This window comes from Pelophylax lessonae (assembly GCF_965119305.1).
Source record: "Pelophylax lessonae genome assembly, chromosome: 12".
In the NCBI taxonomy this organism is placed as follows: domain Eukaryota; kingdom Metazoa; phylum Chordata; class Amphibia; order Anura; family Ranidae; genus Pelophylax; species Pelophylax lessonae.
The window spans coordinates 94947200-94974296 of NC_138779.1; the positions used below are offsets into that span (position 1 = coordinate 94947200).

Consider the following 27097-nt stretch of genomic DNA (forward strand, 5'->3'; position numbering starts at 1 on the left):
AGTTTTTAAAGGAGCACTGATTTACTGATTTTAATGAGGCTTAAAGTGAAACTATAAAAATGAAAAATTCCTTCAAATATTGTGCCTGGGGGGTCCCCTGAATGTGCCTGTAAAGTAGTGCATCTCTACGATGTATGTAGCCTGCTGCAGCAATACTGACATTTCTAAAGCAAAAAATGTCATATACAAATATACATACAAGTTTCAAATCACATGTACTTGTCATACGGGTGCAGAAAAATTGGGCCTTGGTTGTTGATGGTGCCCGAACACCGTAACCCCTCGCAGTGACTCTTGCTGGGTGCAGGAATGGGCCCTGCTGCTAAAAAATCCATACAAATTTGAAATCGCATTTACTTGTCAAACAGGTGCCAAAAATTGGGCCTTTGGTGTTGCTGGTGCCTGAACACCATAACCAAGGCCTCGCAGTTACTCTTGCTGGGTGCAGGAACGGGACCTGCTGGTAAGAATTTCATGCAAATTTGAAATCGCATGTGCTATACAAGTGCCACAAATTGGGCCTTTGCGGTAGGTGGTGCCTGAACACCGTAACCAAGGCCTCGCAGTTACTCTTGCTGGGTGCAGGAACGGGACCTGTTGGTAAGAATTCCATGCAAATTTGAAATTGCATGTGCTATACAAGTGCTAAAAACTGGGCCTTTGGTGTTGGTGGTGCCTGAACACCGTAATCCCTCACAGTTAGCAGGGAACAGGGACAGGGCCTGCTGTTAAAAATGACATACGACATTTCAATTGTATGCACCTGTCATACAAGTGCATAAAAAATTAGGCCTTGGGGGTTGGTAGTGACCTAAACCAAAAACATTGTTGGAAGCTAGCAGAATAAAGGTAGAGGAATAGAATAGGCAGCATATGCAGTCTGCAAGGGATGGCAGACCCCTAGCAAATTCAATCAGTTACATCAGCATCAGGGGCCTGATAGCTCTTGTTGATCCAGGACTGGTTCATTTTGATAAAAGTCAGCTGGTTAACAGAATCTGTGGACAGACGCACTCTTTTGTCCATCACAAAACCTCCAGCAGCACTGAACGTCCGTTCAGAAAGCACGCTGGAAGCGGGACAGGCCAGTAGCTCCATTGCATATTGAGCAAGTTCTGGCCAGTGGTCCATCCTCAAGACCCAGTAAGCCAGTGGATGCGCAGCTGGAAAGGTCTCCAAGTCTGCTCTTGTGCCTAGATAATCATGCACCATATGATGGAGACGCTGGTGATGGTTGCTTAAACCTAACAGCCCTGGGTGCTGCTGAGGGCAAAAGAACTGTTTAAAGGCATCCGTCAGCCAGCCGCCTTCTCCACCGCTCCTCCTTTGGCTGAACGATGCCTCAGAAACACGTCCAGAGAATGTTGACCTCCCAGTGTCTGGAAAGGCGGCATACAATTTTTTTTTCAAGGCCTCCTCAAGATGTTTCATCCTCTGCTTCCTCTGCAAAGGCAGGATGAGCTCGGCAACTTTACCCTTGTAACGTGGATCAAGAAGGGTTGCCAACCAGTAATTATCCATCTCCTTGATAGCACGAATCCTCGGGTCCTGTCGCAGGCTTTGCCAACATCAGGGAGCCCATGCAATGTAAGTTGGAGGAGGCATGAGCTTCTGAGTCCTCTGGGTCACTAAGGATGACATTGACAGCAGGAGCAACCTCTCCCCAACCACGTACAACTCCTGTGGTTTCTGGGGAATCAAAACCATCCCTTGAAGACTGCTGTATGCTATCCTCTTTCTCTACATCCATGCTGCTGAAATCCTCATCCTCCTCTTCCTCCTGTGTGTTTTGTGGCCCTGCAGGAATTATATCTGAATAAAGGGGGCCATGTGAGGAAAGGAAGTCCTCCTCTTCCTGCCACTGTTTTGCCTCAAGTGCCCTGTCCATGATTCCACGCAGCATGTGCTCCAGCAGGTAGACTAGCGGGATAGTGTCACTGATGCATGCATCGTCCCGGCTCACCATCCGAGTGGCCTCCTCAAATGGTGACAGGAAGATGCATGCATCCTTAATCAAAAGCCAGTGGCGTGGCGAAAAAAAGCCAAGCTGCCCTGACCCTGTCCTTGTGCCATACACAGGTACTGATTGATGGCCCTCTGCTGCGTGTGCAGCCGCTGCAGCATTGCCAACATTGAGTTCCACCTGGTGGGCATGTCACAATGGAGGCGTTTGGTAGGCAGGTTGAATTCCTGTTGAATGTCAGATAAGCGAGCACTAGCATTGAACGAGCGGCGGAAATGGCCACAGACTTTCATGGCCTGCCTCAAGGGGATCTTGGAAGCCCAGGTATCTGCTCAAGAAACGCTGCACCACCAGATTCAGAACATGTGTCAAGTGTCCCTGTCGGAGGGCATAGAGAAGGTTGGTGCCATTATCGCATGCAACCATTCCTGGCTCAAGCTGTCATGGCGTCACCCATCTATGAGCCTGCCCTTGCAGAGCTGACAGAATCTCTGCACCGGTGTGACTCCTATCCCCTAGACAGACCAACTGAAGCACAGCATGGCACCTTTTAGCCTGATTGCTTGCGTAGCCCCTTGAACGCTTAGGGAGCACTGCTGCTGCAGAGGAGAATTGCGCAGAAGAAGACATGGAGGAAGAGGAGGAGTGGCCAGATGTGGCAGAACCAGAACCAGCTTTTTGGAGGCGTGGCGGCAAAACAAGCTCCAGCACCGAACCCTGTCCTGCATCCTTCCCAGCTGCCAGCAGAGTTACCCAGTGCGCCGTGAAAGAAATGTTACGTCCCTGTCCATACCTGCTGGACCAAGAGTCAGCAGTAATGTGCACCTTCCTGCTGACCACTTTGTCCAATGAGGCCAAAACACTACCTTCCAAATGACGGTAGAGAGCCGGAATGGCCTTACGTGAAAAGTAATGCCTTTTTGGGACCTGCCACTGTGGTGTGGCACATTCCACAAATTCGCGAAAGGGAGCCGAGTCTACCAGCTGAAAAGACAGCAACTGTAATGCTAGCAATTTGGCTAAGCTAGCATTAAGATGCTGAGCATGTGGATGGCTGGGACAGTATTTCTTTCTATGGTTCAGCAACTGGGGTAGTGAAATTTGCCTGCTGCTCAAATCAAGCGGTGGTGTACTACTAGCAGATTGGGTGCAAGTCTCTGTGCCACTCATTGCTATACCATCATCCCTCTCAATGCTGGTATTTGAGAAGGTATGAGGTATAGTAGGGTTAGAGATCGCAAGATGAGGAGCTAGGTGATGTATGTTTGTTTTGATCTGGCGCCTCTTTCAGGTGCTGTTGCCAATGGACTGCATGGCAGGTCGTCATATGCCTTGTCAAGCATGTGGTGCCCAAGCGGCTGGTGTTCTGGACGCGCTTGATCCGCTTTAGACAGATACTGCACAGGTGCTGAAAAAAGCTCACACTTATTAACTTTTTGGAGTCCACAGGGATTTTGCAGCACGCTGCACCTGTGGAGCTCTGTGCTGTGAAGCAATAGGTTGGCTACTGCTATAGCGGCCCATGGAGCACATCCTGCCTTGTTGGAATTGTGCGTCCTCCTCATCCTTCCCCTCCCCCTCCCCCTCCTCCTCCTCCTGCTCTATTCTGTTAGGCACCCAAGTACAGTCAGTGACTCATCATCCCCTCCCTCCTCGTCACTGGAGCAAACTTGGCAATATGCTTGTTGGTCTCTTGTCCGTCATTGCCACCCCCTCTCTCTAGGCTCACGTTATTCCCTTCATCAACCTGGGAAACAACATCACAGCTTTCAAATTGCTGCTCATCCTCCAGGAGCATGTCACTAACACTATGATCAAGTAGTTCAGGTGACTCCTCCGTACATGATGGTGGGGCGACTGAAGGAGTAGCTGTGCAGGAGGAGCCTGTGGAACGGGTCACTTTGGCAGCTGCGGTGGAAGGCAAACTACTAGGAGCATGGGTGTCAGAGAAAGAGGAGGATGAGGACGGCTTATTGATCCACTCCACCAACTCTTCCACATGTTGTGGCTGAATGGCACTGGCAGCACCGGAAATAAAGGACGGGCGTGCCCCGCCTGCAGAGGATGCACTATGTTGACTGTGACCATCACTTTTCACAATGGACACAGAGGCTGCTTGCCCTCTTTTCGTGGCCTGTGAGCATCAGCCTCTCCTTGTCAGTCTTTCGGACATGATGTTGATTCAGATCAATAAAGGGTATATGCAAGTGACCAATAGATACTCAATGACCTGATATGATGTAATTGATAGCCCTATAGATGAGCTGTGGTGGTTATAGATGTACGCAAGTGACCGATTAATGATACTCTCACTGATATCTGATGTAATCTATAATCCTATAGATGGATGATCTGTGATGCTTATAGAATGTTCCACTACTGATCAATGAATACTCTGACTGATATCTGAAGTGATCTATAAACAAATAGGTCTGTTAATATTATAAAATATTCCACAACTGACCACTCTGACTGATATCTGAAGTAATCTATAAACAAATAGGTCTGTGAATATTATAGAATGTTCCACAACTGACCACTCTGACTGATATCTGAAGTGATCTATAAACCTATAGGTCTGTGAATATTATAGAATGTTCCACAACTGACCAATGAATACACTGACTGATATCTGAAGTGATCTAGAACCCTATAGGTCTGTGATAATTATAGAATGTTCCACAACTGATCAATGAATACACTGACTGATATCTGAAGTGATCTAGAACCCTATAGGTCTGTTATAATTATAGAATGTTCCACAACTGATCAATGAATACACTGACTGGTATATGAAGTGATCTAGAACCCTATAGGTCTGTGAATATTATACAATGTTCCACAACTGATCAATGAATACACTGACTGATATCTGAAGTGATCTAGAACCCTGTAGGTCTGTGAATATTATAGAATGTTCCACAACTGATCAATGAATACACTGACGGATATCTGAAGCGATCTAGAACCCTATAGGTCTGTGATAATTATAGAATGTTCCACAACTGATCAATGAATACACTGACTGATATCTGAAGTGATCTAGAACCCTATAGGTCTGAGAATATTATAGAATGTTCCACAACTGATCAGTGAACAGTACTCTGACTGGAATCTGATGTAAAGAAATAAATCTGTCCCTACCTGACACAGGAACCCACCCCTCCCTACACTGCTTGCAATGTCTCTTGCACTGTCTGATATGATGTAATTAAATCGATCTGTCCCTACCTGACATAGGAACCTACCCCTCCCTACACTGCTAGCAATGTCTCTTGCACTGTCTTACAAACTCCAAAAAAAACTACTCTTGCCCTGCCTGAATCGCGTGCCTGTCCCTGTCACATCGCCCCCACAATGACACCACACGCTGCGGCTGCGCGAGCAGCCTTTATGTAGTGTGGGCTGTGTACTTGGCCCCTAAGCCATGATTGGCTAAAGGCAGCCTGCCTTTAGTCCAATCATGGCAGAGATCATTTGATTGGACAAAGCATGAGGTCAGGGTGCATGCTTTGGCCAATCAAATAATGCGCTGCACACATGCATTATGGGAAACTCAAATTTCCTGCGAAGAAGCACATTTGTTCGTCATTCGATGAACGATCGAACGAGCGATGTTTGAGTCGAACTTACCTTCGACTCGAACTCGAAGCTCATCCCTAGTTTTTAGGTTTATTTGAGAACTTGGATAGGAGATGGGATGAGTGGGATACTCCAACAACTGAGCTATGCACAAATAGGCAGGGACTCTACAAAAATGCTGCTTAATGCTGGTTAACGTTTGCTGACGCTGATTAGCGCTGTCTGATGCTGGTCACGGCTAGGCCGCTTACTATGACTTCACCTCTGACTGTGGAAAAGTCCTTTGAGCCCCCTGAGGTACTCCTTCCTAGGGTAGCTGACTTGTAGTGCAATCTGTATCGCTGAACACTTCAGGGCCCTTCCTGGCGCCCCCTTTATTCCCCAAACTTCAGGGTTTTAGTACTTGGCACCCCCTTCACTGTACTCCTGGTTAGCTGGCTCCTGGATCCCCGTTGACCTCTCTGGAGTGGTCCCCTTTCCTAGGCAGACCCCTGGGCAGATCTTAAGTACTCACGACACTGTTTTTCCAGAAGATCTCTGCCCAGCAGCTCCACTCGGTCGGCACACTCTGGATCCTCTGCAGCCCAGCTCAACCTCTAGCTCCGAGGCCGACTGCCCGGACCACCTTCACACTTCAGCAGGAACAGAAACAGTCACCACCTCCTCCTGGGACTAATGCTCCTGGCAAAAGACACTCTGTCACATGCTCCCTTCCTATTTATGTCCAATCCCAGGATGCATTGTAGGAATGCCTTCCCACTGGAATTGACATAAAACAGAGTGTGCCACTGGCTGGGTTTCCTCTACTGTCCAATGAGCTCTTTCATTGGCTGCAGTGGGGACACTCCCTTTAGACCCAGTGAATCACAAGTGGAAACATGTGACAGGCTAAACTAATAGATCAGGCCCTCTTGATAAGCAGACAGGGCCACAAATATGTTTTTCCTAGAACCTACCTAGGAGGGTGCTACACTACATTTGGAGAGGAGTCAACAAGGCCTATGACAAAAGGTACACCATTCCTACTGTGAAACACGGAGGTGGATCACTGATGTCTTGGGGATTTGTGAGCTACAAAGGCACAGGAAATTTGGTCAGAATTGATGGCAAGATGAATGTAGTATTTTATCAAAAAATACTGGAGGAAATTTTGCATTGTTGGACATTCCAATAATGAGGGAGCTCATTGGACATTCCAATAATCCTAAACACAAGGCCAAGTCAACCTGTCATTGGCTACAGCAGAATAAAGTGAAAGTTCTGGAGTGGCCATCTCAGTCTCCTGACCTCAATATCATTGAGCCACTCTGGAGAGATATCAAACCTGCAGTTCATGCAAGACAGCCCAAGAATTTACGGGAACTGGAGGCTTTTTGCCAGAAGAATGGACAGCTTTACCATCTGAGAAGATAAAGAGCCTCATCCACAAATTCTACAAAAGACTTCAAGCTGTCATTGATGTTAAAGGGTGCAATACACGGTATTAAGAACAGGGGTATGTAAACGTTTGATCAGGGTCATTTGGGTAGTTTCTGTTGTCATTATGATTTAAAAAGATTAAACACAGTTGATTAATAATAAATGGCTTCAGCCAAACACTAGCCATGAGTGAAAGAAAAGTTTTTGAGTTATCATTCATATTCTCTGAAAAATGGCAAAGAAATTATAAATTCCGCCAGGGTATGTAAACTTATGAGCACAACTCTATCTATTATAGAACTCAAGAGGCAATTCCTCGGGGCCAGATGCCTTCCCTGCTGTCAAAGAAGCAATTACTTCTCGAACATCATCCTCAGTGATATCTGCATCTAAAGTTGATACCTTCTCTTTTTGTAGGTCAGACAAATACCCTATCTCAATATCCTGTTTGGTATGTATAAGAGTGGTATCGTATATATGTCATTATAAAAAGCATGGAAGCATTCAAGAATATCCTTCGCATTTCCTGCATCAGTTCCATCAAGTCGGACTATTTTAGATACTGTTAAACTTGCGGATTGTTGCTTAGCCACATGAGCCAGTAGTTGGCTAGACTGATTTCCAAACTCAAAGTACTTTTGCTGTGCATAAAATGCTTTCCTTTTAGTACTAGTAGCCATATGAGTCGAATACAACCAGGACATATGTTCCCAATGTACACGATTAGTAACCGTAGGAGAGCCCAAATATGTTGTCTCTGCAGCCTAATAGGTCTGGATGAGATCTTCCTTATCTTCCAAAAAATTAGGTAAGTCATAAATCAGCGCAATCATAAAGTGCAAACAAATATATATAAAACCTTGTATCCAAATTAAATCATACAATGGTTGCTCACACTAATACAGTGTCTTTCGTTACACACATAAACAGATAATAATCAAAACAAAAAGTGTAGCGCCAAAAATAAATAAATCAATCAATTCACAATATTGAATACAGTACTTAAACATAAAGTCCCTACATCATATGTGCCAGATGACACATTCCATTAGTGAAGTTCCACTGTGCAGTGCAAATGAAGCAATATAAAGTTCTAGTGCAAAAACTCTATAGAAAAAGTGCTGGTACTCGCCTTCACCTGCACACACAGGCTGCTCACCTTGCGTTCTGACCCCGGTGTTACCAGTGAGTCAAATAAAGCTGTTCCCCTCTAGGGACAAATAACAATCAGGATGCCGCTCCTTCCTCTCCCCCTTATTCTCCCTCCAGACAGCTTCACAGAGCCCCGGTATCGAAACAAGGCCCTTCAGCAGTGTGGGCTGATCGGGCATCACAGTAAAGTTCCTTCACTTAGATGGCCGCAATGTGATGTCTGTGTGCAGGCTCTGCCCCCGTACATGTTACGTCTGGGCATAGACTTCGTCAGTAGGGGTGAAGCCAACATGTCGTTTGGTCCATTTTGTATGCTTAGCGTGTGCACAATCCTTCCTCGATACAGCGTCCTGCCATTCGCCATATCCAGAAGACATCACAAACAGGAAGGGGTCACTCAACCTTAAAGGCTCACACATTGAAAATGTGGATGGTGGGACCACTTGTCATAAGAGCTGGCCCACTCACGCCACTCTCCCGGCCATCTTTACATAAGCCCGACAACCAAATTACATGTCAGTTTATCACATTTAAAATCAATAGGGCAATAATATATTTTCGAAACGTACATGATTCACAATGCTCTAATTATAAAATACATGATACAACACAAGAGAAAAAGGTGAATTTATAAACTATAAAACGTAAAATAAAATTTTCCTAAAATCAAATCAAATAAAATACACCTCCACATATACATCTCCCATTTATCACTAGTAAAACAATTAAGGTCAAAACCAACATTTAGACCTCTAGGCGAAAGGACCTTGGCCTCAAAAATCCAATAGGATTCTCTCCTACTTAGTTGGCCGATATAATTCCCTCCTCTCGGGTGGTTCTCAACTTTTTCTATTCCCCAGAACTTAAGAGAGCTGGTATTTCTATCATGGGCTTCTTGTAGTGTAGTACTAGAGGTGTATCCCTTGATACTGGCCTGTAAGGGGCCACATAGGGTCAAGTAACAACTGTTAAAGTCTCTACATTAAATTATCCAGAGGCACATAGATTTAATAGAGCATATTTTCGCCCAAGTTAAGACCAGGTCTGAAGACCTTAGAGCCAGTAAAACAACAATGTATATTGGCAACAAGTAGTAGGGTGGTGGCGACACATGCTTATCAGGAAATATCAAATCAGCTCATGTACTTTCCTGCTGTATGTTGAAATGTATTAGTCATTAGCCAAACTCACATGGCCTCCAAATAAACAAATATCCAGAAGAGTAATGCTGAAGATGCAATATCCATAGTCAGCCAGGAGGTGGCAGCAGATGATCAAATATCAGATGGCATAGTCCCCACAAGTAAATATTCAGAGATGATGTGAGAAGGGATATTGCTGTAGAAACTCCATATAACTATTGCAGTAAAAGAAAAGAACCATTACAGGGATAGACAATGCTGATTGCAACAGGCACATCAGTGAAGGCACACACTTGTAAGAAAAGGATGTTAAAAGTCCAAATTATCTTTGCTTCCTAGCTCTGAATGCCAGACAAAGGAGAATCAGTGATAAGAGAAGGGAGATCCATTCGACCAAAGGCTATGGAGGGCAACCTTTCATGGCAAACCAATCCTGTGCAGCTCCTGGTGTTGTAAAGAAATTAACTCTGCCACCGTCAATCACCCTCAAGCAAGCCGGGTAAGCCATGAATATACAAGCCCAGATTTCCTCATCTTCCTGTGGATTTCAGTGAAGGTGGCTCTCTGCTGTTCCACTGAGAAATCGGGGAATATTAAGACAGCCCCATTCTCAAAGTGGATTTGGCCCCCTTGCTTGTTGTTTCTCAAGACTAGGTCCCGGTCTTTGCAATTGAGCATTCTGGCAAGTAGAGGCCTTGGATCAGCACCAGGAACAGGGGGTTGTGCTGGCACTTTATGAGCCCATTCCACAGCCAAAGCAGCAGAAAAGTTTGCATCAGGGAAGGTGTGCTTGAGCCACTTTTCAACAAAGTCCCCAGAATTCTGACCCTCTATCTTCTCAGGGAGACCCACAATTCTGATATTATTCAGTCGTAAGCGATTTTCAAGGTCGTCAGCTTTCTGACACCAGAAAGAGATCTGTTTCTCTGCTGCTGACACCCTACTAGGGAAAGGTGAAAAATCATCCTCAAGAGAAGAGATTCTTTCTTTGTTCAGTCTCAGTCACTCTCTCTCTCTCTCTCTCTCTGCATATCCTGCAGGCCGATATTCACCTTGATTTCATCCATCTTATCTGTGAGAGAGTTGCCACAAGCGGATATAGCATTCAGCAATTGCGTGTTGACCTGTTACAGGGTGAGTTTACCCGCTTTTCCTGTGGTGGATGCATGTTTAGATGTCTCAATAGCAGCTGTCCCACTGCTCCTCGTGCGAGGAGGGCTGCGGCCTCCATCTTGCTTCTTGGTCTGAGCAAATTCTTTCAGTCTTTCCATGGCCGTAGAGGAGCGATCTTTACTCATGGAGGCAGGCATGCACTTGGGCAATCCAGTGAGCTGTGTGATGTAGGAGCAAATAGGAATAAGCAGGATGGGCAGTAGACAAGTATGATGTAGGATTACTGAATGTACAGCCAGTACTGGTCAGATTGAAGCCAGGGGCAGTGCCTCCATGCCTGCCACAATACCCCTTGAATGTGTCACAAATGAAAGGTATCCAAATACTGCTAGGCAAACTCGAAAAGGCAGGGGTTGTAGTGAAATTCAGATCAAGTGTAAACACCCAGTGAAGAAAAAAGCAGAGAAAGGGAAGCCCCCTGTCTACCGGATGGTGCATGATCTGAGAGCGATAAATCGCGTCATAGAAATTGCTGCTCCGATCGTACCAAATCCGCATACCTTGCTGGGAGGAGTACCACCTACAGCTAGGTATTTTTCTGTAGTTGATATCTCCAATGCATTTTTCTTAGTGCCCCTACACCCAGATTGCTGATACCTGTTCAGTTTTACTGTCTTAAAGGAACAGTACACCTGGACCCGTATTCCTCAAGGCTGTGCAATCTACCCCTCCGAGTATGATAATAAACTCAAGGAAGTGTAAGTAAGATGAGTAGGCCCCCACTGACACAGAGACGGCACTAATCCAATATGTAGATGACTTGTCTGCTCTCCCAGCTTAGAGACATGTGAGCAGGAAACTATCAGTCTGCTCTGTTTCCTGGCTGGGACCAACAACAAAGCCAGTAAGGAAAAACTAAAGTATTGCCATGAAAAGTTGGTGTTCCTGGGGCACTGTATTTCCCATGGTATCAAAAATCTGACAACCGACAGAGTCAAAGTCATAAGGGAATATCAAATCCCTAGGAATGAGAGACAGTTAAGGGCATTTCTGGGACAAGTGGGTTACTGCAGAGACTGGATACCAAATGCTTCCCAGAAAATGGCCCCTCTGTATAAAGCTACAACCAGAAATTATTCTCTTTAAATCAAGAGGAGATAGACTGTCTACACGAACTGAAGGAGGGGTTACAGGTAGCCTCCGCCCTTTCTCTTTGAAATTATGCAAAGCCTTTTACTCTGTCTTGGACATCAAGGCTCTGTACTACTTTGTGCGGGCTCAGAAATTTTGGATGGAGTCCATTCGCACAGTAGTGGCATCCCTTCATCAATGGGATTTTTTGGCCTCTATCAATAGCAAGGACGCTTACCTTCATATTCCAATTTATGTCGGGCATCAGTATTTCCTTCGCTCTACTGTGGGAGCGGAGTATTATCAATTTGTGGCATTACCCTTTGGTCTCGATTCAGCTCCACGGGTGTTCACAAAAGTGTTGGCCCCGATGTTGGCCTTGCTCAGGCAGAGTGGGATCGTGGTACTGGGGTATCTCAATGAACTTCTTCTGCGAGCAGAGTCTTCGTCGACTCTAGAAGTTGATCTGGACATCACGATATGAACTCTGCAAGAGTTTGGCTGGACGCTGATTTTTAAGAAATCAGTTCTGACTCTGTCCACCAAACTGGGTCACCTGGGCCTGACTCTGAATTTAGCCTCAGCTCGGGTGTTTCTTCTGAAGGCGAAGCTGCTGAAGTTGCAAGATGTGATTTGGCGCCTGTTGTCCAACCGTTGGTTAACTCTCAGTACTTGTATGCAAGTACTGAGTTTGATAAGTCTCCACCTTCGAGGCGGTTCCATTTTCCCAATTTCATACCAGGCATCTGCAGAGGGAGATTCTTGCCAAGTGGGACAAGACTTCACTGGACAATCTGATTCTGTTGAGCCTGGGTGCGAGGGGATCTCTGATTTCCCTGGAGCTTCGGCAAGGGAAGTCCTTTCTCCCCCTGTATTGGACAGTGGTTTCCATGGATGACAGTCTGTCCGGGTGGGGAGGTGTCTTGGGCACAGACTCTCAATGGTGATCTCAGCATAGATAAAAAGCTATTCAATCGAAAGGATTGCATGAGGACTCGAGGGCATACAATGCGATTAGAGGAGAAGCGTTTTAACCTCAGGCAACGCAGGGGGTTCTTTACTGTTAGGACTACACGATTGTGGAATTCTCTACCACAAGAGGTGGTTTCTGCGGGAAGTATGGTGGCATTCAAAAGACTCTTAGACGTACATCTCAAGGATCAGAACATTCAGGGGTATGAGAGATGATTACGGCCACACACACCTACACAGGTTGAACTGGATGGACTATTGTCTTTATTCAACCTCACCTACTATGTAACTATTTATAAATACAGTAAAACCTTGGATTGCGAGCATAATTCGTTCCGGAAACATGCTTGTAATCCAAAGCACTCTTATATCAAAGCAAATTTCCCCATAAGAAATAATGGAAACTCAGATGATTCGTTCCACAACCATTTATTCATAAGTCCTTCAGTTTATAGTCCATATAAAAAGATTATAGCATTGCGATAGGTTGTGTATCCATAAAATGTCCATCCACAAATAGCCGCTTCCACAAGGGGATTAGAAGCAAAATCCAGCAGGAGTTACAGAGTATCAAAGAGACGAGAGGCGCCTCTAAGTGTAGCAATATGATTCCATTTAATGAAGGTACAACATTAGCAACTCACATGGTTGATGAATAAAACAGGCACATCTAAGTATGCAGGCATCCGGGGTAAAGCTGTCCACATAGACTATCTTCTGCCCCGCCGGCTGCCAGTCTGTAATCCTGACCGGGAAGACCATCCTTGCGTAAAGCGATCTGAAAGCGAGGGGCAGCATGGAAAGGATGACGTAGATGACGGTGCGGAGGATGGTTTATGTGGACAGCTTTAGCCTGGATGCCTGCATCCTTCGATGTGCCTGTTCCAATCATCAACCATGTGAGTTGCTAAATGTTGTACCTTCATTAAATTTAACCATATTGCTACACTTAGAGGCGCCTCTCTTCTCTTTTATACTCAGCTGTGACTTGAGGCTACTTGTATATCAAGACATCGCTTGTATATCAAGTCAAAATTTATTTGAAAATTTTGCTTGTCTTGCAAAGCGCTCTTAAACCAAGTTACTCTCAAACCAAGGTTTTACTGTATATCTATGTAACTATGACTCAGCTCAAGGAGTTTGGACTCCGGAGGAATCCAGTCTGCCAATCAACATTCTGGAGATTCGGGCAATCAGGCTGTGCCTGTCCCAGTGGACGAATTTTCTGCAGGGGTGCCCGGTAAGGGTTCCTTCGGACAATTCCACAGCTGTGGCAAATGTCAATCATCAAGGAGGCACAAGAAGTGCTCTAGCGTCTCAGGAAGTAGCCAGCATTCTAAGGTGGGCAAAATGGTATGTTCCGGCCCTTTCTGCTGTGCACATTACAGAGGTGGAGAATTGGCAGGCGGACTACCTCAGTCGACAGACGTTGGAGCCGGGAGAATGGTCTCTTCACCCGGAAGTGTTTCAACAACTGTGTCTCCAGTGGGGGACCCCCGATGTGAACCTGTTGGCCTCTCGTTTCAACCAGTGGTTTGTGGCAACGTCTCAGGATCCTCTGACCGACGCCGCCGACGCTCTGGTGGCCTTCTGGGGTCAGTATTGTCTAATTTACACTTTTTCTCCACTACAACTTCTGCTGAGACTGCGCAGGATCTAGGTGGAAGGGATTCCAGTCATTCTGGTGGCTCCGGACTCGCCTTGCTGGTCTTGGTACACAGGCCTAGAAAGGCTGGTAGCAGAGGCTCCTTGGAGACTTCCTCTCAGGGAAGATCTCTTGTCTCAAGGACTGATCTTCCATCCTGCTGTACGGTCGCTGGCTTTAACGGCATGGCTATTGAAAGCCAGGTGTTGAAAGACAGAGGGCTGTCGGATTCAGTGATTCCTTAATAGGTGTGAGTCTTGGGGCGTTTCTCCCCGTGCCTGTTCCGTGTCCCACCTGCTAGAGTTTCTACAATAAAGTGTAGATCAGGGTTTAGCTTTGGGCAACATCAAGGGCCAGATTTCCGCTTTGGCAATATTTTTCCAACGGCTGTTGGCTACAAATTCCTTGGTTCACACTTTTATGCAGGGGAGTCGCCATTTGGCTCCTCCAGCGTGATCCCTGGTACCTCTGTGGGATCTCAATTTGGTACTGTCGGTACTTCAGAAACCTCCTTTTGAAAATATTTGTGAACTTCTCTGATCACTCTGTCACAGAAGGTGGCCTTTTTGTTGGCTATTACTTCTGCGCGTAGGGTGTCAGAGTTGGCTGCGTTGTCCCGTCGGACACCTTACCTGGTGGTTCACAGGGATAAAGTGGTGTTGCGACCCTGTCAGGTGTTCCTTCCTAAGGTTGTCTCTGGGTTTCACATAAATGAGGATATTGTGTTGCCATCTTTCTGTCCTAAGCCTAAACATCCTAAAGAAAGTGCCCTACATTCTCTGGATGTGGTTCGGGCAATCAGGGTGTACTTGGCGGCGACGTCCTTAGGGATGGATCTTGTAAAGGCCAGGCTGCATCTGCTGCGACCATTTCCAGATGGATCAGGCAGACGGTGGTGCAGGACTATTCCATTAAGGGTCAGGCTCCTCCCTTCCTCATCAGGGCGCATTCTACAAGGGCGCTTAATGCCTCCTGGGCATTCCGTCATCAGGCATCAGTGGTTCAGTTGTGCAAGACGGCTACGTGGTCGTCTGTACACACATTCAAAAAGTTTTATAAGGTGGATATGCTTGCATCTTCGGATGCTGCATTAGCAAAGTTTTGCAGGCTGCGATTGCTAAGGCTCCGGCCTCTTGAAGGTATATTTTTTCCTGGTAGTGAGTTCCAGTTGTTCCTGGTTGAGCTGCTGGTTTACCTGGTTGGCTATGTTTAGCCCTTTTTGGGAATTATCTGTATTGCTGTGTTTTTCCCACCCTTCATATTGACACTGCTTTGGGACATCCCTAGGGTCTATGAAGATATTGAACTGTGTCCGTCAGTGAACGAAAGAGAAAACTGGATTTTTGTCTTACTGTAAAATTATTTTTATTTTCTCTGAGGTTCACTGACGGACACAGCACCGCCCCTCTGTTGAGTTGGGTTATATATTCTTCTAACACTGCTTGCTACAAACGGAAGTCCTAGAGCTGCTGTGGAGAAAGCAGTATAAGCCCAAGGGTCTAAGAAGATATGGAGCTGTGTCTGTCAGTGAACCTTCAAAGTTTTTACACAATGCAGAGGATTGACCCCTTAGGTTCCACAGTGAGTATAACAAGCATGCTTTACTGCATATACAGACTGATTTTACTGTTGTGGATTTAGTAACACTTTAAAATAATCCCAAAAAATCTTATGCAAGCAAAAGAAAATGAAAGTTCTATTGAGCAATGTGAAAAAAATAAATTCTTTGTGAGAAAAAGTCCTAATGAAATTATTGCCTTTGCCATCCTTTAGCTGATGTTCACAACTGCAAAGTAAGGCCCTTATCCACTGCAGCTGGTGTTTTTATTACCTACTTCAGCATCAGCCTGGTATCTTTTTTTTTTTTTTTTAGCCTGTGATGCTGAAAAATGTAAATGCAATCCTAGCAGCTAAATAGCCACTGGATTGCTTTTATATGTGGCAGAAGGGGGTCCTCCCCTCCCAGCAACTTCCAGTGACTTTCTGGGCTCTTCTGTCCCACCAGGGAGCCTGAGACTGAAGCCGGAAATTCTGACGGCTTACCATAGAGATGATTGAGGACTGTAATGTCCCTGATCATCTCTATGGTACAAGAATGTGAAAGCAATGAGTATTTTGTCACTTCCGTTTCAGTTCTGTGCCTACTGTCCAGTAACCAGCCAGGGAAGCAAGCGATAAGACTGATCTGTGTCTGATTGGAGGACAGAGGAGAGATCTTGGGTCTAATTGAGCCCAGATCTCTCAGTTAAGAGAACCTCTCACTGCCCATGCTACCACAAGGGTTGTTGTTCACCTCTTGTGACAGCAATAAAAGTGAACCAAAAAAAAAGTTTAAAAAATATAAAAAATTGAATAAAATAAATGTACAAATTTTAAAGCGCTCCCTCCAAATGTGAACACATACATAGGTCACGCACACCTCAGTAAACAGCACCACACCTGTGATACCCTTGTGAACATTATAGTAAGAGCAATAATTCTAGCATCCGACCTCTGTGTAACCCTAAATTTGTAACCTGGAAAAGCGTTACCTATGGAGATTTTAAAGTATTATAGTTTGTTGCTATTCCACGCAATTTTAAAGCATGACATGTTAGGTATCTATTTACTTAGCATAACATCAGCCTTATGGGATAACTAGACATTAAGCCCGTTAAATTAACGGGCGCTAGAACATAGAGCTGCATGACGTAGCCAGCTCTGTGCATAGCGTCCCTGTTGCCCTAGCCCTAGTCACGTGAGAGCTGACCGAGCGGCTCTCACATGACATCGCTCGCCCGCTGCCACTTGTAACGGCCACTGCCGCTTAGCAGTAAGACCACGTGAGCGCGCACCCGCCGCGTGCCCGCGCACAACCGCTGCTTCAACAATTTCTTCCGGCCGCCCGAAGTCTCTGCGCTTCAAGTCCCAACGGCTGTCCGTGGGGCACATGTGTAGTAGCGCAATCCCACAGACACAAGCACTGGACGCAGAGACACTTGTACTTTATTATATAGGATGAGAGATGAGTGACTCTGGTGATATAGAAGAGGTTCTGCAGCAGCAGCGATGGTGTGGGTCCCCTGTGGGCAGCACACATGCACAGTGGCAGCACTGAAGGGTGCTCAGAGCCCCCCACTTTCCCCAGCTCATGGCACATACCCCCCATCCTGGCCAGACTCCCCGCCCCTCATCACAACAACCTTCAGCTCGTCCTCTGACCCCCTCTTTGGGTGATAGGCCTGGAATGAAGAGCCCCCCGGTGTGCCGGTGATTCTCCGTCCCTGTATGCGGCTCGGTAGGGGAGGAAGGGGGGGGGTGCTTCCCTCGTACAGGTCCCCAGAAGCCATGCCGGGTCCGGGCTGAGCGCTGCTCTCCGTGTGCACAGGGCTGACCTGGCTGTTGTGCAGAATCACACAGTGCCGGCTGGCAGAACCGGCTCTGGAGCAGAGCAGAGTAGCCATGGGGAGGACCAGCTCCTGCCTTGCTTCACTGTGCGGGGGACGGTCGCCAGAGGGCGCTCTGCCTGCGGGGCTAATGTGGGAGGATCCGTGAGATGACAGCTAGGGGCCGGCCAACAGCACCATCCTGAGTCTCTGTGCTCCAAGTCCCAAAGGCTGTCTGTGGGGCACATGCGTAGTAGCGCAATCCCACGGACACAGGGACTGACACAGAGACACTTGGACTTTATTATATTAGATACCAATAAAGAAATGTCTTGAATAGTTTTCCGTTGGGGTTCTGTAACACAAACGATGCTAACAAAACAGGTTGTTCAAAACCCACAGCTGTAGTAGGGCTGATCAGGAGGAGCGGCCCCTTGAATATAAGTACAAAATAATGAATTATTATTAATAGAACGCTGAAGAACAGTAGACTAGACAGGTACCTGACCTTTAAGGGCTAAACATTGTTCTACCCCAACTGAAGGAAGGAAAGCATGCAGCACAATGAAGAGGCATAGGAGGTAACCCCCAAAGTGAAATAAAGAGCGTGCAGAGTTCTTTCATCATCCCCAGTATACTCACCATATGCCTTGGCCCTGGTCTTCAAGTATATCAAGAAAACCCACACAGAATACTGCTCTGGCCTTACATGTGTCTTGTCAGCTGAAATACAGACAGTTATCACATCTAGGAGCACAGGATTATGGTAGGAAGAACACCCGCATGGAAACTGGGAAAGCCTGAGCCAATTGCCTGGAGAAATGTTCAGGATTGAATATATCTACCATGAATCTACCAGTGCTCCTTGTCAGACTGGAGAGACCTCCAGGTTTTTCAATATCCAGCACAAATCTACAGAAGAGAATCTTCCAACTCTTATAGAAAGGAGCCATATGTAGCATTGCCCCATTGAGGACTGCTGGATTCCACACCTTCAGGTCCCCCTGGGTTTCCATTAGCAATTTCAGCATGCACATATTAACACTTTACTTCTTGGCTCAGTCAATAATCAGTCCAGGGGTATGTAGTTGTTTTTAGTGTTTTATTTAAATTAGGCATGGGAGAAGGGAATAGTGGGATACTCCAAATTAACTATTCACAATGCGGAGGACTCCTACCTCTAACGATGCAGCCAGGTTGTTGTTTCACCCTGCCACTAGGTGAATTTGGATTAAGTCTCTATCCAGATGACTTGATGGACTAGATTATCTTCAGGATACTCTCCTAGTATCCCCTTTCACTTGACACACTGATACCTGTCCTCTGACTATCCTACACCGGGGTTGCCCCCCTCAGGTCAGGCCCTTGACACGATCCCCTGTACTCACGATACTGTTTTTCAAGGGCCTCCAGTGTCTATCCCCCTTTAGTCAGCTCTCCTGGACCTCTGGGTTCAGTTCCATTCCTCTGGTCCCCAGGCCAACCGCTTGCGAGCACGTGCCACCACTACAGAGGGGGACGCAGCCGCTGCCTTCCCTCTGGGACTCTGCTCACCAGCCAAAGACCCCACAGCACATGTGCTCCTGGCTTTTATACAGTATCCCATAATGCACCGAGACAGCACCAATCACCAGCACTGTATCAAAGCCTATGTACCCATTGGTCAGGTTTCCTCCCACTGTCCAACATGCCTCCCTATTGGACCAGCATGAGACACTCTTCTAGACTCAATGAATCACATACTGAGCACACTGAGCAGACCTCACTTACAGATCCTGCTCTCTGCTAGACAGAAAGCAATATAGATTTGCTTGCTGCTCCTCTGATAGGCAGACAGAGCCAAAAACTATACTCTCTCACTAGCACCTACCTAGGATGGTGCTACTCATATATTCTCCTGAGGACACTAAGAGTAACTGGCAAGGTGTACTTATCTATTTATACATTTTTTATACAATTTTTAAATTGTTTATTGATTCATTTATTTTTACAATATTTTTTACATACTGTCACCAGAGCGGTGCAGTGTCACTATAGTGATGATCACTATATAAACAATCTATAGCATACTTCAAAGGTTTCATTTATGATTGGTCACAACTTTCACATAGTATAGAGCCGCTGTGACTGGCCCTGATACCATGTGATCACATCATGAAATACAGCCTTCCTTACTACTGTAACTATGATTACTGTGATTGGTCACAGAGATCACATTGTACCAGGGCCACAGTGGACTGCGCGCCCGATTCTGGGAGGATGTACAGGTATGTCCCCCCTGGAACAAAAGAGCACCTCCTGGGCTATTTACGGTATGTACATTGGCCAAATGGGAAGCAGTTAAACTAGAGCTATATGAAGAACGTTTATCGTGCTGCCCTCCATGATCAGCTTTAGTAATGGCTGTATTTAACAACTAAAGAATCTAGTGCCTCCATAAGCTAAAGACTCAGGAATCTAATGAAGAGTAACGAAGGAATTTGTTTTAGGAATAATCCTTCTGCATGGCTATAACTAGGCTTTAGACAGAGGCGTAACTAGAATCTTCAGGGCCCTGATGCAAGAAACCATAAGGGGCCCCCTGGACCCCTGGCCGGGCCCTTTCCTTCAAGCCTGGGGCTCTTCCCACTGATCCTGGGGCCCTTTACTCTCATTGCGGGGCCCTTTATTACGGTCCCACAGCAGGACCCTTTCACAAGTTCTGCAGTGGAAAGGCCCCTTCCTGCCATCTTGGGGCCTCCCCACGGTGGTGGAATGCCAGGGCCTTGTCGCAAGTGTGACCTTTGCGATCCTGGAAGTTCACCCACTGGTGTCAGTAGTTTTTATTTTTTGGTACTTTAATTGTATTTTTTTTTTATAATTTTATTTTATATTTTTACAATGTCACTAACTATGACTCTGTCCATTCAGAAAAGGAAGGAGCTGGTAAATTACATATTTACCGACCCCTTCCTGGTTCTCTATTGTGACACATCCTCTGGAGCAGCTGGCATGAGAGGGGAGGGAGCACATTAGGGGGGGGGGCACACAGGGGCCCAGAGACAGCAGAACACTAGTGAACTAGATAGAAGGAGTGGCAGGGCAGCATGCAGAGGAACCAATCTCCTCCATTTTCCTTCTGCAGCTACAGCAGGTAAAAGGAGGAAAGTGATTTCTCTACATGCCCCTATCCAGGTATACAAGGGAGCCGCATGGGCCCCCTGGAGCATGGGGTCCGGTTGCAATTGCAACTCCTGTATTTACACCCCTGGCTTTAGAGAAGCAATGAGCTCCATGAGGACTAAATGCTCTACAGAAGCAATGTGGCCAATTGTCCTCTTGTGGGTTCAGGAAGGAACTCCCCCCCCCCCCCTCCTCCGCTGCAGTAAAATGGACCAAGCTTTATTAGCATTTTTTTTGCCTTCCTCTGGATTGACAGTCCTGGAAGCTTAAAGTATAAGTCCAGTCAAATACTAACTATACCTAAACCCGATCCCACCTTCATTCTTAGCCTATTCTAACTACTCTGTGAAGGAAAGATGTCTATACTTATCTATACTGATGGAGCTCCTGTCCAGTCACATTATCACCCCATCGGCCGGCTTCAGCGAAGAAGAGAGAGATAGCATACAACGGCTGCAGGACCTTGGCAATGAAGTCACCCATAGGCTTACCATGGGACATCCGTTGTTGGCTGTCCCACCTCTACTCTGAAGCCGCTACTGGGAGCTGACCATGTAACTGGACTAGAGTGCCCCCAGAATAGGTAAGTATAGACGTATTTCCTTTAGGCCTCGTTCACACTTGTGTGACTAGTCCTGTGACTTGGGACTGCAAAGTCACATGACAAGTCGTACTCCATGATTTCCAATGAGTACTGTTTATATCTGTGTGACTTCAAGTTGCAACAACTTTAAAGTAGTCCCTGCACTACTTTGGTCTGTCTTTGATGTGTTTTGAGGTTCATAGACCTCAAGATTACACAGGCATTGCTTCAAGTCTAGTCAAAATCAAGGTAAAATATTGCGGCAAAATTGAACAACTTTTAGGTCGCACAAGTGTGAAAGGGGCCTAACAAGGTGGTTAGAAATGGCTTAGAATGGGGGTGAGAGCAGGTTTAAGTATAGTTAGAATTTGACTGGACTTCCACTTTAAGTGAGTGACTGGGACTGTCAGAGGGCCCACTACTAGCACATTGGGGAAAATTAGCTTTAAGTTATACATACAGAATGCAGGTAGATTTTTTTCATTCAGCAAACAATTCCCTCATTCATGCTTAACAGCATGGATGGAAGAATTTTGCCTGCTGACTGTTTTATTCAAATATCAGCAGCACTCATGCTTGTCTGAATACCCAAATATACCCATATGGACAACAATTTTCAACAGGAATTAGCCAAAATCCAAGCTGTGTATGGCCAGTTTCACGCTCTATAATATATTCTGCTCCAAGCTACATCACTAATCTTGTCTCTAAAGTATCACCCAAACTGTCCTCTCTGCTCCTCCCAAGACCTCCTTCTCCCAAGCTCCCTTGTCTCCTCCTCCCATGCTTGTCTTCTCGGACTCTGGATCTCTCTACCCCAATTTGTCCCCCTATTTCCTACTCTGGCTGCCTTTAGGCAATCCCTGAAAACTCATCTCTTCATGGAAGCATATCACGCCTCTAACTAATCTTTTTTATCACTTCCATCAGCTCATCCCCCACAGTTACAACCTTCTGTACCACTTGCCCACCCTATTAGATTGTAAACTCTTATGAGTAGGGCCATTTTAACCCTCTTGTATTTTATTGTATTGCAACTGTACTGTCTCCCGTCTATATTGTAAAATGCTGTGTAACCTGTAAATCCTGTAGTATAATAATAATAATAGACATAAATTAAAAGGCAGATTGGTGGTTTACCAAGCTAGCCCTAGAGAGTGTTCATTTTGTGTTCTGGGGTAAATTCCTCTGGAGCAAGTACTAAAGTGAATGGTTAAAAATGTAAACAAAAAATATAAATAAAAGTAAAAAAAAAAAAAAATTAAAAGATTAAAATAATAAGTTAATTAGTTAAATTGTAAGTAACAAAAATAAAATGTAAAAGTGAATGGCTAAAGTGAAAATGTGCTCTGGACATCACAGGATATTGATTATAGTACTACTGCAAAAATACAGGAACAACATATTAAATAAAATTCCATATCAGGAAAGAACTGCAGAGCTCTTCTTTCATTCTTTATGTAGCTTTGACCTAGTTTGACTTGCAGGTATTTACAGATAATCTATCTTTTGTTCATACTGTAGATAGGAGATCGATGATTCAGGCAGATGCTCTCGGCATCATAGTCATCCCAGATAAAAATGACGTAACACATAATTCTACATAGTGCTGTTCTTGATACACACAATGACATTGGTTCAGGAAACTTTATAGATATGCTATTATAGATGATATAACATGAACAGATAGGTTGTACAGGGAAATCATGAAAAAAGACAAATGTAAGAATTATTGTGTCCTATTTTGTATACTGAATAGAACATTATACGTGCATTTTTAAACAGTGCTCTGCATAATTAGCCTTAAAGTGGTTATAAAGGCATATTTTTTTTTCTTAAAGGGTAACTCCACTTTCAAGTTAGCAAAAAAAAAAAAAAATAATAATAATATAGTATACACAGTTGCGACACAAGTCACATTGTAATTGCAGCACTGTTATTTTCTGTAAAATGCAATGCAAAATGGCAACCTGGAGGCGTTCTGTACACAGAGATACTTTCAAAAGAAACTATGTCTAAAGGTAATCAGACCCTGCAAGTTTCTTCTCTAGAGCCCTGCAGGTGCAGCAGCTGAATGATATTTTATAAAATCACTCCCATTAGATTCACTTTGCACATGGACACAGACAAATAGATATGCCTTCAAAATAACAAAAGGTAGGAATCTGCAACAAAGTTTGTTAAAATCCTTGAAATGTAAATAAATTAGCTAGAGGTGAATGCTTTTTTTCTCAACAAAAGTGGAGTTATACTTTTAAATAATAATAATATCCTTTATATTTTAAGCTCCATGAGCATTGAGTAGGGCCCCCATAATATAATGCCTCGTTTCCACTGAGCGGAACGGTTCGGATCGGGACAGATCGGCAGGCTGATAATGGTCCGGTCTATTCAGTTGAGCGTTTCCACTGGAAGTCGGACCTCTAGGGTCCATGCGGGGCGTACACCAAATGCCTAGCGTTGCGGCGTGGCGTCACACTAGTGCGACAACAGACGTGACGCTACAACAACAACAACAATGGAGGTCATCCAGCAGCTCGTCTTTGCTCTACTTGGCTTTTGGTTCTTAGTAATCAAAATACATGCCACACAGTGTGAGAGAAGGTTACGAGCGGCAAAGCGAAACACAGCAGAAAAGAGAAGAAAACTTTTGGCTTGGGTCTTGAGTCAGGAGGAGAAGTACACCTTTGTGCGGCAAAGACAAAGACGGCAGCGTTATAGGGTAAGCAACATTATGCCAATTGTCATTTATTTCTACCCGTATTAAAAAGTAAAATAATACAGAATATGACAAAATCTAATATAAGATGGGAAGGATATACAGTACATATGTACTTAACAACATTCATGTTGCACACGTATGTAAACATGCACATTTGAAGTATTAAATCAAATGCATAACAAATCATTAGTAGTATAATGAGTATTTATGTATAAGGTGTAATACTTCAAATGTGCATGTTTACATACGTGTGCAACATGTATGTTGTTGAATACATAATGTACTGTATATCCTTCCCATCTTATATTAGATCTTTGCAGATTCTGTATTTTTTTATTTATGTATAAGGTGTAATACTTGCAATGTGTACTCATTGCTCACTTTTATACATGATGCTATCTGACCTTGTAAAATATAGTATGTTGTATTAATATGTTTTTATTATTTGTGATATGGTAACATCTGCGTTTTCTTCTTTTAAAGATGCTTCTCCTTTTGTCAAAGCAGCGCCGCCGACCAGTCATTTGGGCTCTCCCCCGTGCCAATGAGTGGTGGGATGTGACCGTCCCAGGATTCACACACACACAGTGGGTGCACAATTTCCGAATGTCGGAGGAAACCTTTTCATACCTTTGTGCAAGGCTACGTCCAGCGATGGAGAAGCAAAGCACAAACTTCCGAGCCAGTTTGCCAGTGAGGAAAAGAGTAGCCATTGCACTGTGGAAGCTGGCTACCAACAGTGAATACAGAAGTATAGGTCATCTTTTTGGTGTCAGTAAATCATCAGTGTGCCGTTGTGTGCAGGACTTCTGTAAGGCTGTCTGCACATCGCTAGCTCCTGAAATTGTTCATTTTCCAGACAGGGAAAAGCTTAAAGACATGGCTGACTACTTTGAAAACAGGTGGGGTCTTCCACAGTGTGTTGGTGCTATTGATGGGTCACACATACCAATAATAGCACCACAAGAATACCACACTGACTACTTCAACAGAAAGGGCTGGCATTCCATCATCCTCCAGGGAGTGGTGGATGGAAAAGGACTATTCTGGAGTGTGAATGTTGGAAAACCTGGGAGTTTGCATGATGCTCGGGTTCTACGATTGTCCACATTTTGGGATTGGGTTGGGCAGGGAGGGCTGTACCCTCTTTCCACTAAGAACATTTGGGGGGTGAATGTTGGCTATTATGTGCTCGGGGACTCTGCCTACCCTTTACAAAATTGGCTCCTGAAACCATTTCCTGACAATGGCCGCCTGACACCAGAACAACAAACCTACAACAAGAAAACATCCAGGGCACGGGTCGTAGTTGAAAATGCTTTTGGAAGACTTAAAGGTAGGTGGCGGTGTCTTATGAAGAGGAATGACAGTGACATTCAACTTGTCAAATCCATGGTGCTTACTTGCTGTGCTCTTCACAATCTTTGTGAAAGTCATGGAGAAGACTTCCACCAGGATTGGAATACGTCTGCAGAAGAGCCAGTAAGGGTAATAGCACAGGATATTGAAGATGAGTGCAATGAAATACGTCAGGCTCTGATGCGTCACCTCAACACCTAATTTTTTACCATGATTGTTTTAAAGTTTTAATAAAGTTTTACATTAATGAATCAGACACACCCAAAGTCTCTTATAAAATCTCTTTTATTCAGCAACAAAAATATTCTTTCTATATTTTCTTACAAGTAAGAATTCAAAAAAATAAAACATTTTTACAAAACAAAACTGAAAAATTACCAAAAAACAAAGGGTACAGGTCCTGTGCTGGCTGACAGGCACTATTGCCTTGGCGGTGGCCTGGGATCACGACTGGCTCCCAGCACTTGAACAAGCTGCCCTAGGACACCAAGGAAGGCCTGGTTGAAGGTAGACAACTGCTCCATCTGCTGCCGGGCAATCTCAGCCTCCTGGCGCATAGCTTCCTGGGCATCCTGACGCAGTGCCTGAAACCACCGCTCAGAAAGGGTCTCCATCCTTTCCTGTTGTCTTTCCTCTACTGCCCTCATATCATCAATAACTGTGCGCAGATCCAGCTGCAACCGTCTCCTTTCACCTGGAATATACAAAATACCAGAATATTGATTTAAGAAAATGCACAATTATAACTTTCACTCTGATCATAATGTCTTACCTGTGTGACGTGGTGCATTTGGCGTACTCTGTGGTAGGCTTGGTGTTGACACAATCGTACTGGTGCTGCTGAAAGATGTCGATGGACCATCGTCTGAAAAGTTAGAGGTATCATTGGAGAGTCCATCCACAGTATCTGAAAATGCACATATCAAGGGTTTTATACACAAACGAGAAGAAGACACAGTGTACTATCTTATGGCAGTTATCCTCATGGCAGTTATCATCAGGTAGTAAACAATGGGATGCAGAGTGGGTAAAAAAATGAGATGCCTATACTCTTCTGTACAGGTATTTAAATAAAAAATAATGGAACTATATCAGTTTAAAGGCTAAGGTACAATGAGAGCATCAGAAATCTCCATTATCTTTTCTACAGTTGTCTTTTTTCTCAAAAATAGGGGCTGGTTTATACAGACAGTACATTTCCCTATCCATTCTGAGATTAACTTTACTTGGTTAAAGTGCACTGTGGCTGCTTGAAATCATGCATGATAGCCTTTAATAGTATTTTTATGCATATTCAGCCCCCATTGATATTATCAAGCCCATACTAATTAAGCAAAACACCAGTCACGCATTTTTCATTAATTATACAAAACAGTGCAGCGCTACTCCCTACCATTTTCTTTCAGTCCACTGCACAAATACAATTACATTTTTGGTGCAGAGTTAATGGTTTTGTGCAGTTATTTTTTTTAAATGGTTAGCATAGGGAAAGCCAATGCCAAGCAGGAAAAAAAAAAAAAAACTTACCAACAGGATCTATCATGGATTCGAGAAGTGCAGATGCAGATGAAGATGCAGAGTCCAGACCTCCTTCCCTGCCTTGGTTTGCTGGCCTATGCCCGTAAATGGCGTCCATGGCATCGTACCACTTCCAAGTACTTCGACTGTTTCCACTACAGCTGTTGGCATCCTTAATTTTTTTATATTGGCCTTTAAGCTTCTTAAGCTTTGCCCTACACTGACCCGACGTCCGTTCAAATCCCTCGGCTGCCATCCGCTGGGAAATA

At 44.9% G+C, this 27097-nt stretch overlaps 1 protein-coding gene across 1 annotated transcript; it reads right to left on the reverse strand.

The window, feature by feature from the left end:
• Window positions 1–9744: 9744 nt before the first annotated feature.
• LOC309568891 (uncharacterized protein) lies at window positions 9745–27084 on the reverse strand (the record flags this gene model as incomplete). Its single annotated transcript, XM_082274670.1, has 4 exons — window positions 9745–10198; window positions 25737–26004; window positions 26083–26217; window positions 26838–27084. The coding sequence occupies 4 exons, from the start codon at window positions 27082–27084 to the stop codon at window positions 9745–9747; spliced, it is 1104 nt and encodes a 367-aa protein (XP_082130796.1).
• Window positions 27085–27097: the final 13 nt, after the last annotated feature.